Below are 12176 nucleotides of genomic sequence, written 5' to 3' on the forward strand. Positions count from 1 at the left end.
CCTAAAGACTTGCCATTGCTTCCATTACTTTTTGTGATAATTTTGAATAATTAATGACAGGCATGGGCTTCCATCCAAATTTTACTACTTTTGTACTGAGCCACCAATGTGGGACCACCGAGCGACTTGAGAAGACCTCAGATGTCCATTATGGAAGCGCTCCTTAGTACAGTAGGACTGGGGTGCTGGCTGTACTCACTACTTCCTGGTTGTCTTCTCCGGGTGCCGCGCTGTGCTCTGAAAGCATACAGCGTTAGGACATAGTATGCATAGCCGCACACTATGATCTGGCGTTCTGCAAGGTCAGGTTACAATGCAGAGCTGCAGGAAGAACACGCAAGGATCTCCCGAGTGGTGCCATCCGGAACAGGAGAGGTGACTTGATTTATTTTTGTCTGATCTGAGGTCTGATGAAAACTAGGGGTCTGATCTGAGATTTGATGAAGATTGGGGGTCTGATCTAAGATCTGATGAAGATTGAGAGTCTGATTTGAGGTCTGATGAAGTTTGGGGGGTCTGATAAATATTAGGGGTTCGATCTGAGGTTATTTTTCTCCTCTAAAACCTGGGTGCGTCTTATGGTCAGGTGTGTCTTATAAAGAAAAACACTCTGTAACTTACTGTCGGTTTCACCAAAAGTTGACCGATTACTGCAAACATCCGAGAAAGGCCAACAGGAGTACACACTGTAAGGAGATATATTAATATTAGTATATAGACAGCGTAATTAAAATGTATACAGAGATTCTAAAGATCCGCCAAATCTTTCTTAGTGATTGAAGTTGGATAATAAATGTAGTATATAGCTAGACACTTTTTTCTAACATTATACCAACCGACTGGCTGGATTATACAGATTGGCAACTGGCTAGATTACCACTAAGGCACATCCCTTTGGAAAGCTAGGTGTGGTGGTTTTTTATTTTATTCATGCATAGGCCTTAAACTAAAATGTGCCAAATTCTGGCGCATTTTAAGCGACCATAAAGAAAAAATAAAATAATTCACATTAACTGGGTAACAGAACACTTACCTGGTGCACACCTTTCGTCTATTCAGCTGCATATTCGCCAATTCCTGGGCTGCTCTTCTCTTATCCAAGATGGGCATGGCGCTTCTCAGATTGCCTGATGCATACATACTGTGCATCGGTAGTCGCAGTCACTTCTTGATGCCCTCAGACCGGCGAGCACTTCTCACCTCCCATAAGCACTACTGGCCAATCCAAGAGCAGAGCTGGACAAGCAAGAGTCTTGGGCTACCACAGTGTGCATCAGGCAGTCTGATAAGCCGTGCGGCCATCTTGGATGACAGTAGAGCAGCCTGGGAATTGACGGATCCACAGCTGAAAATAAGTTCTAAGTTCATCAGGTAAGTGTTCTGCTCATTCCTACTTAGTGTGTATTCTTTTTTTTTTTTTTTTTTTAAGTCGAGGGTCGCTTTAAAGGGGTTATCCAATCCTAAAAAAAGCACCCCATATGCCGTGCCCCCCACACTGAATATACTTACCCGGGTCCCCGCACCGCCGCTGCGGCTTCTCCACGTGCCCAGATGAAAACATCCGGTGTCAGGGGGGGTGGGGGAGCAGCCAATGGCAGGCAGTGACAGGGACGAGCCTCCGTGGCGTCACCTGCGATGCTAGGGAGGCTCATCCTCGTCTGCCATTGGCTGCACCCCCCCAGACAACGGATGTTTTCATCAGTGCACGGGGAGAAGCAGCAGCGGCGGTGCAGGGACCAGGAGCAGCTCAGGGAGCGGGGACCCGGATAACGGCATGGGAGGGGGGGGGGGCTTTTTTTAGGATTGGATAACCCCTTTAAGACAAATTCTAGGCACAATGACACTAGTAAATACGGGCCAATACTGTTAAAAGTTGCAAATGTTCACAAGAATAGAATTACTTACAGAGTAGAAGGAGGCATCCCATGAGTGAAATACAGGAATATAAGTAGGGGAGATAAAATTCCCAAAGATCTAATAGAAATTAAAATAAAAAAATTAAAAGAAAAAGCATTTCACAAATCCAATATGTCCCAATGATTCCCATATTATCATAACATAATAAACTGCTGGAGCCTCTCTAGTTCCTGTATTCCCCCTGTACCGGTGGCTAATATGTTAGCCACAGTTACAGATGAAATCGGCATTAAAAAACAAAATGAAGGTTAAATGCCCCCCCCCCCCCCTCCCCCAGAAGTCCTGCATAACCTTATGAGGGCCAGAAAATGTAAAATAAAGAAAGACAAAATAAAAAAATAAAAAATAAATAACTCCATCATACACCACACTGCAGCTTCTAGCCCTGCCCCCAGTGACCAAGACCTATATATCCTATATATTAAAACAATCGTTATGGAAAGGGGACATAAGTTTAAAAAAATTTATTAAAAAAAGATTCTTTTTGTTGTGTGTTGTGTGAAAACCATGATATTTTTCTCTTTTTCATGAAACTTTCCTGGGAATAAAAAACCCAAAAATACTAAAATAAAAATATTAAAAAATAAAAGTCCCATGTATCCGTGAAAACGGCACAAAAATTTGTTACATAACCGAAAAGAAAAAAGTTATGGCTTTCAAAAATGCATGTGCTAAAAAAAAAAAAAGAAAGAAAAATGCACCCGGTCAGGAATGGTCTTGAACTGGTAAACTGAATTTTTTATATCCTTGTGATCCAGTGTGTTTTTAGTGTCTGGAGAGCTGGTAACTTGCTACTTCTTTCTTTAGAATCCTATTCGGCCCCTTTCACACGAGCGAGTATTCCGCGCAGGTGCAATGCGTGATGTGAACGCATTGCGCCCGCACGGAATCCGGACCCAATTAATTTCAATGGGGCTGTGTACATGTGCGTTGGTTTTCACGCATCACTTGTGCGTTGCGTGAAAATCGCAGCATGTTCTATATTCTGCGGTTTTCACGCAACACTGGCCCCATAGAAGTGAATGCGAGTGCGGATGCAATGCGTTTTTCATGGATGGTTGCTAAGAGATGTTGTTTGTATACATTCAGGTTTTTTATCACGCGCGTGAAAAACACGTCAAAACGCATTGCACCCGCGCGATAAAAACTGAACGCAATCGCAGACAAAGCGGAATGACTTTGCCTGCGAAATCGCGCATTTTTCACTGAATGCATTCGCAACGCATCCGGACCTAATCCGAATACGCTCGTCTGCAAAGGGGCCTTACCCTCCGATATAAAGTGACGGTTTAGGGGCTGTATATATGATAGCAGGTTCCCGCTAAACTCCTTACATTTCTAGGTTAGTAAATGCTTGTATTCCCCATAAAACAATACAATACAACTCTGCAGCATCGTTACTCACGTCTCTGCATTGTGCCCCCCTCTGTTACTTCTCTTGAGCATGCACAAACATCAATAAATTGACAACTGGGTACTACCATTCCCCCCTGCCACAGGCATGTCCCTAGATAGCATGGTAACTGGTACCCCTGACTGGACTGTGTAGGGTCACACCCCAAAATGGTAACAACAAGCTGGCAATTTATTCTGACATTTCTAAGAGGAATAAAAGGGAACGGAAAGGTACAAGGTTCTAATAACAAGCTTTAAAAAAAACACACATGTCAGGAGCGGGGACAGGTCCTAAATTAAAGTAATTTTACCTCACTGTTCAATGCAGCAGTGTATACACAATGTAAAAGAGACATCTGAAACAATGCTCATGGACAGTTCTGGATACTTCTGTCTGTGCCTGATAACATTCCTCCGTTATACTTCCTGGAAATCTATCAAACATCTGATCACTGGATATTACCATCCCCCCCCCCCCCGCCCCCCGTCCTATAGGGTATGTCCCATTGACAAGAGGAAAGGTAAACCCAATTGTCAATTTATTCGCACTCTTCCTAGGAGGTGTAAGAGAAATGGCAGAAGAAAAGTTCTAAGAAAAGATGCAGACAAGTTCCAATACCTGACAGGTGCTGCTTGATATACTGTATTTCCTTGACAGGTATGTAGGAAGAAGAAACTTACCGTACAATGACTCCATGCTTGCAGGGCTATTATCAATCAGGGCAGATGCCACCCATACGATGCCAAAAATAAGCAAGGCCAAGAGAATGAGCATGACTACTGTCTCCAGTATCCGGGCTTTGATTCCCTTGGGGAGGGTGAAGGAAAAAAAAAAAAAACACTAAGTGATAGTGGTATTTTCCATCACATTATACACTTCTTGTTTCCAGGGGTTACGACCACCCTGCAATCCATCAGTGGTGGTCGTGCTTGCACACTATAGAAGAAAGTGCCGACCTTTCTGGTGGCCGGGAACATGTAAAGTACACACAGGCAAGCGTGCGCAGCAGCTCCCGTCCTGGCCACCTCCTGTCTGTGCTGCAGCAGTGGTCGTAATCCCTGGAAACATGCAATGAATCAAGCCAGGAAAGGAGGCAATATGGACAATCGCAATACATTAGTAAGAGCCTTGTATGAACTTTCTGTACACAATAAATGCCATTTGCTGAAGTGAGACGACCCCTTTAAATAGGTTTGATGAATTTCTGTAGAGCCTATAATAAAAAATAAAAACAGAAGAAGCAAGAAACAAAACCCAGACAAATACGTGCTCCCCGATACAGCCGAGCCCCCGCTTGCCCATAAAGAGTTGACTGTATGAGCAAGCGGGCGTAAAAATACATGCACAATAAATGCTGTTCATAGAGAGACGCTCACTATGCACAGCCTCCGTTCCCAAAGTCAATAAACACATCACTTATCGCTGGTGACACAGAAATATTGTACTAAAGTCAGGTGAATAAAAATGGATTGCGTGTTTTTTAGAAAACCTATGTATCAGATGTGGCTTCCCCGGTTTCATTAGCCTTTTAGATGAGCAATATGAAAATAAGATACAAGACTCTACGGACTCCAATATTCTAAAAAAAATATAAAAAAATAACGTCATCGTTGTGAAAAGCCATTTTTTAAAGATGGATTGTATTTCTTATTCTCAAGGCTGAGAAGGTGGATTAGCAAATTGTATCTGTGATTCCAATCAAGCGAATGGAAGACACTGGCCAACTGCCAAGATGTGGCATCCTGCCAGGGATTGGGCGCTGCACAGGTATGGTGAGGTAATCCCTTTTAGATGCCGCTATAAGTAAGTGGGCTTGGGCGTCAGTCTTTGAAGACTGCAGGGCCCTCATGTGGACAAAAACAACACTGCAAGTCCCTCTTATTTTTTATCTGGATATGTAGATAGCGAGGTCGTGATTAACTCAGCTGAAGGGTCGACTCATCTATCATCTGCGAGTTTAGTTTCTTTCGCAAAAAAAAACTAAAAAAAACTTGTGCAGTAATTAAAACAACCCTAGATTAAACCAAGGGTCTGACGGCCCACCAGCCAAGGGCACAGGCGGCAATGTTCCTTTTAGCATGACAAGAAGGCTTAAAAGCTATGGACACTTTTGGGGACTTTTTAAAAAAAATTCTGTAGTCTATTCATTATCTTTTTTTTTTTCCAACAGTTTTCCCTCTTCAGTTTTCCCGGTCACTGCATCTGCAGACTTTTGCTTCCCCCTTCTCAGAGAATCTGAATCTGTTATTTCTGAACTCCTGACAGCTCATAACACTGATCTAAAGGGCATCTGTCAGCAGATTTGTACCATGAAACTGGCTGACCTGTTGTATTTGCACTTGGCAGCTGAAGGCGCCTGTGTTAGTCCCATGTTCATATGTGCCCACATTGCTGAGAAAAATTATGTTTTATTATATGCAAATGAGCCTCTAGGAGCAACGGGGGCGTTACCATTACACCTAGAGGCTCAGCTGTCTCTGCAACCGCCGCTCCCTCTGCACTTTGATTGACAGAGCCGGGCATTATGATTAGGCTTCAGCAAATTGACCTTCAGATCACAGATCCAAAGTCGATTCGCACAAAATTTGATGTTAATGCTGTTTCCGTGCTTCCGTGGAGCCAAACTTCGTCACGCGAGACTTTGGTGAATTACTACTGTATCCATATCTGCGTATTTAAAATCAATTTAAAATAGGAATCCGAAGTGGGCTTTGGTACTGGCTGGTACCTCGGTACCAAAGCCTACTTTGGATTCCAATTTTAAATAGTAATTCACCAAAGTCTCGCGTGACGAAGTCTGGCTCCATAGAGCCAATACATTTTAATGCTGTACAGAAACAGCTATAACATCATCGTTTTTGAACGAATCGACTTCAGATCTATGATCCGAAGGTCGGTTCGCTCAAGCCTACGGTAATTATGATGTTTTCACTGCCTGGTCCTGTCAAAGGGCAGAGGGCGTGGAAGTTGCAGAGAGAGCAGAGCCTCTAGGTGTAATGGCAACGCCCCCGTTGCTCCTAGAGGCTAATTTGCATACATTAAAACATCATTTTTCTCAGCAATGCGGACACATATGAACATGGGACCAACACAGATGTCTTCAGCTGCCAAGTGCACATGTAACAGGTCAGGCAGGGTCATAGGTGCAACTCTGCTGACAGATGCCCTTTAAGCCATATTCTTATCAAATGGATAGAAATTTAGCTATAATGAGTGTTGTTAGGAAAGTACAGATAAGGGCTATAGGTCAAGTAATCAGGGCAGATCTCCAACAAATTCACTGAGAAGGGAGAGGTGACAGTCCGCAGATGTACTGAAAATCAAAGCTGTAGGTGAAAACTCTTGAACATTTTTAATAAAGAGCAATTGAGATGATTAAACTGCAATAATACAAACTGCCCCAAAGGCGTCCATAGCCTTCAGGTTTATTATGTTTTTTTGCTGTTTTGACTTATATTTTAGTTTATATTTGCTCTGTGCAGTAATCTCTTGCTACCTGAACACACTCATCAGTCAAGCTGTTGCTGCTTCAAAAAGCAATATGGTAAACTGGTTATTTTATTTTTGTTATTTATTTCTGCAGGTCTCCTTAGATCCGTGGGCAGCAACTTGTTGATGGTCTCCAGTGAGTTCATTTTCTTCTATTTTACAGTGTAGAACAGCAGCAACAGAAAGAAACACAGATTATAAAAACATCATTGTAGCCAGATTTTACATTTGCTAACATGTCTAAAGTTATTTCAAGATGGATGCATAGTTTAACCCCTTCCTGCATATGGGCGTAACTGTACGTCCACAATGCAAGATAGTTTCTGCAATTGGGCATACAGTTACGCCCGATCTCTTACACTATAAAGTGTCACAGCCCCGGACTCTCCATTCTCCCCAACAGAGGAGACATGGGAGCTGCTAGCAAAGGACAAATCAGAGAGGTCCTTAGTCAGTGATCGCTCTGATTGGTTAGTCTGTATAGACTAACCAATCATGGCGTGTATGCTGTTTGCAGGCTCTGATCTCCACAGATCCAGTCCGTGGAGATCAGAGCCTGCAATAAGGTAATGCTCTGCCTCCCCACTGTGCCATCCTGTGCCCCCCATCTGCCATCTGTGACCCCTGCAGCCCTCTCAGTGCTCCTGTGCCCCCCACATTAAGAACTTGATGGCAGCGGTTCTGGAACGGAGCCGCTGCCATCAGCAATAATATACAGCTGACACACTACTGCAACGGCAGAGATCAGAGCTGACACCCATCCCTGTCGTTTAACTCCTTAGATGCCGCAGTGAGTAGCCACCGCAGCATCCATAGGGTTAATAGAGGTAGCGAGCTCCCTCTCTCTCCCCCATTGGGACCTTTACAAAGGCATCCAGGCTTGCCATGGAACCAAGCCTCCCTGACAGGCCCTGCTGTAAGCAAGGTCCTCATCAGGATAAATGTCAGTGTAAAACTGGCAGTGCTATACTCTGCAATATGAGTATTGCATTGTATAGTACAGCCATCAGCCCCACTGGTTCATATCTGCTCATTTATAATTAATTTAAAAAAATGAAAAAATAAAATAAACTACACATGAATTGGTATAGCTGCGTCTGTAACAACCTGATCCATGAAAGGATACTTCTTCCGCGTAGTGAACGCCATAAAAATTAAAAAACAATGATGGAATTGCTGTTTTTGTCATCTTACCTCCCCAAAAAATAAAAAGCGATCAAAATGTCATATGTACCCCAAAGTGGTACCAATAGAAACTACAGCCCGTTCTGCAAAAAAACAAGCCCTCAGAAAGCTATGTTTGCTGAAAAATAAAAATGTTATGGATGTTAGTATATGGCGATGCAAAATAGAACTTAAAAAATAAGTGACTTTATGCTGCAAAAGTAATAAAGCATGAAAAAACAACATATGAATTTAGTATCGCCATAACACTATCAGCCCATAAAACAAAGTTATCATACATAACGCATGAGGAACTGCATAAAAATAAAAAGCACTGACAAAATAAAAAAAATGGCAAAAAAAAAAACCTTTAAAAAGTCATATGTACTCCAAAATGGTACCCAGAAAAACTACAGTCCATTCCACAAAAAACAAGCCCTCACACAGTTGGTGAAAAAATTTAAATGTTAATGATGTTGGTATATGGTCGGCCGGCTGTGATCGGAACAAGGTGCCTGCTCAAATCATTGAGCAGGCACCTCGGCTAAATGCGCGGGGGGGTCCCGTGACCCCCCATGTCGGCGATCGCAACAAACCGCAGGTCAATTCAGACCTGCGGTTTGTTGCACTTTCTGCAGTTTCTGATCCGCGGGGATCATAAACTTTAGTATTCCTAAAATACATATGTTTCACCCCCCCCCCTCACCCCTGAATGATTTTATCCCGGTGGGAGGTGCAGGGGGGGTGTTGCGGGCGGTGTGGCAGGCGGGATCGCAATCCCCCGCCCGCCTCCCCTTGAAAATTCGTTGGTGTACAGTGGGTATACCAGGGTGTCAGCACATTGCTGACACCCTGGTAAAAAAAAGGCTGACATCTGTGATGCGATGGCAGCTGTTTAACCCTTTCCATACCGCGGTCCGTACGGACCACTGTATGGAAAAGGTTAACAGCTCAGGGAGCTCCCTCCCTCTCCCATCGGGGGGCTGCTGTGCCTTTGCAGCCCCCCGATGGAGAGGGAGAGAGCCCCCAGACAGCCCCCCTCCTTACCCTTCCCCGTCTGCGCAGTTCTGGCCACTACTGAGCAGACGGGGAAGGTCCCCATGGCAACAGGACGCCGTCTCAGGCATCCTGCTGTCCATGGTGCTGAACAGATCTGTGCTAAAAGGCATAGATCTGTTCAGACAAAGTGTAAGTAAAATACAGTACAGTACACTATATATTGTACTGTACTGTATTATACAGACATCAGACCCACTGGATCTTCAAGAACCAAGTCGGTCTGGGTTAAAAAAAAAAAGTGAAAAAAAAGTAAAAATCAAAAAACACATTTATCACTGATTAAAAATGAAAAAAATAAAATTCCCTACACATGTTTGGTATAGCCGCGTCCGTAACGACCTGATCTATAAAACGGTCATGTTACTTTACCTGAACGGTGAACGCCATGAAAATAAAAATAAAAAAAACTATGATGAAATGGAAATTTTGCCCACCTTACTTCCCAAAAAAGGTAATAAAAGTGATCAAAAAAGTCGCATGTACGCCAAAATTGTAACAATCAAACCGTCATCTCATCCCGCAAAAATCATACCCTACCCAAGATAATCGCCCAAAAACTGAAAAAACTATGGCTCTTAGACTATGGAAACACTAAAACATGATTTTTTTTTGTTTCAAAAATGAAATCATTGTGTAAAACTTACATAAATAAAAAAAAAGGTATACATATTAGGTATCGCCGCGTCCGTATCGACCGGCTCTATAAAAATATCACATGACCGAACCCCTCAGGTGACCACCGTAAAAAAAATAAAAAACGGTGTAAAAAAAAAGCCATTTTTTGTCATCTTACGTCACAAAAAGTGTAATAGCAAGCAATCAAAAAATCATATGCACCCCAAAATAGTGCCAATCAAACCATCATCTCATCCCGCAAAAAATGAGACCCTACTTAAGATAATCGCCCAAAAACAGAAAAAACTATGGCTCTTAGATTATGGAGACACTAAAACCTTTTTTTTGTTTTAAAAATGAAATCATTGTGTAAAACTTACATAAATAAAAAAAATTGTATACATATTAGGTATCGCCGTGTCCGTGACAACCTGCTCTATAAAATCACCACATGATCTAACCTGTCAGATGAATGTTGTAAATAACAAAAAAAAAAAAAAACTGTGCCAAAAAAGCTATTTCTTGTTACATTGCCACACAAAAAGTGTAATATAGAGCAACCAAAAATCATATGTACCCTAAACTAGTACCAACAAAACTGCCATCCTATCCCGTAGTTTCTAAAATGGGGTCACTTTTTTGGAGTTTCTACTCTAGGGGTGCATCAGGGGGGCTTCAAATGGGACATGGTGTCAAAAAAACCAGTCCAGTAAAACCTGCCTTCCAAAAACCGTATGGCATTCCTTTCCTTCTGCGCCCTGCCGTGTGCCCGTACAGCAGTTTACGACCACATATGGGGTGTTTCTGTAAACTACAGAATCAGGGCCATAAATAGAGTTTTGTTTGGCTGTTAACCCTTGCTTTGTAACTGGAAAAAAAAATATTAAAATGGAAAATTTGCCAAAAAAGTGAAATTTTGAAATTGTATCTCTAATTTCAATTAAATCTTGTGCAACACCTAAAGGGTTAACAAAGTTTGTAAAATCAGTTTTGAATACCTTGAGGGGTGTAGTTTGTTATATGGGGGTCACTTTTATGGAGTTTCTACTCTAGAGGTGCATCAGGGGGGCTTCAAATGGGACATGGTGTCAAAAAACCAGTCCAGCAAAATCTGCCTTCCAAAAACCAAACGGCGCACATTTCACTCTACGCCCCGCTGTGTGGCCGTACAATAGTTGACGGCCACATATGGGGTGTTTTCGTAAACGGCAGAGTCAGGGCAATAAAGGTACAGTCTTGTTTGTCTGTTAACCCTTGCTTTGTTAGTGGAAAAAATGGGTTAAAATGGAAAATTAGGCAAAGAAATGAAATTCTCAAATTTCATCCCCATTTGCCACTAACTCTTGTGCAACACCTAAAGGGTTAACGACGTTTGTAAAATCAGTTTTAAATACCTTGAGGGGTGTAGTTTCTAGAATGGGGTCATTTTTGGGTGGTTTCTATTATGTAAGCCTCGCAAAGTGACTTCAGACCTGAACTGGTCCCTAAAAATTGGGTTTTTGTAAATTTCTGAAAAATTTCAAGATTTGCTTCTAAACTTCTAAGCCTTGTAACATCCCCAAAAAATAAAATATCATTCCCAAAATAATTCAAACATGAAGTAGACATATGGGGAATGTAAAGTCATCACAATTTTGGGGGGTATTACTATGTATTACAGAAGTAGAGAAACTGAAACTTTGAAATTTTTCCAAATTTTTGGTAAATTGGGTATTTTTTTATGCAAACCAAAAAAAAAATTGGACTTTATTTTACCAGTGTCATGAAGTACAATATGTGACGAAAAAACAATCTCAGAATGGCCTGGATAAGTCAAAGCGTTTTAAAGTTATCACCACTTAAAGTGACACTGGTCAGATTTTCGAAAAATGGCCTGGTCCTTAAGGTGAAATAAGACTGTGTCCTTAAGGGGTTAATAAAGTGATTTTATGCTGCAAAAGTAGTAAAACATGAGAAAACCTATAAAATTTTTATATCATAACTGTATAAACCCACAGAATAAAATTAGCATCATATATACTGCATGAGTAACCCCCTAAAAAAAAAAAAAATACACAATAAAAATTTTTGCCCATTTCACCTCATAAAAAAGCGATCAAGAAGTCATTTGTACCCCAAAATGGTACAAATAAACAAACAAACAATATATCGCACAAAAAACAAGCCCTTACACAGCTCAGTCAACAAAAAAATAAAAAAAAAATTTATGGCCTCTAAAAACCATTTCAGCAAATTCCATATTAGAACATCCAGATGCCGCTCCTTCCCTTCTGGGCCCTGCCATATCCCCAAACAACAGTTTCCGACCACGTATGGGGTGTTGCCGTATTCAGGAAAAAATGCATTAATTGTGGGGTGTTTTTTCTCCTGTTACAACTTTTTAAAATGACTCATTTGGGGCTAAAGCGATATTTTATTGGAAATAAAATGTCATTTTTCATTTTCACAGCCAAGTGTTTCCAAATTCTGTGAAACGTTTGTTGGGTCAAAGCACTCACTGCACCCCTCGATCAATTCCTTGAGGGGTGTAGTTTCC

At 41.8% G+C, this 12176-nt stretch overlaps 1 protein-coding gene across 1 annotated transcript in view; it reads right to left on the reverse strand.

Moving 5' to 3' along the window:
- Nucleotides 1-12176, reverse strand: part of LMBR1 (limb development membrane protein 1) — a 161793-nt gene that overhangs the window by 59603 nt on the left and 90014 nt on the right. Inside the window, exons 6-8 of the mRNA XM_040434191.1 lie at nt 3994-4120; nt 1906-1974; nt 622-686 (exon numbers count right to left, since the gene is read on the reverse strand). Coding sequence (XP_040290125.1) covers nt 622-686; nt 1906-1974; nt 3994-4120 — 261 coding nt within the window. The remainder of the gene's footprint in view (nt 1-621; nt 687-1905; nt 1975-3993; nt 4121-12176) is intronic.

This window comes from Bufo bufo, chromosome 5, assembly GCF_905171765.1.
Source record: "Bufo bufo chromosome 5, aBufBuf1.1, whole genome shotgun sequence".
Lineage (NCBI taxonomy): Eukaryota > Metazoa > Chordata > Amphibia > Anura > Bufonidae > Bufo > Bufo bufo.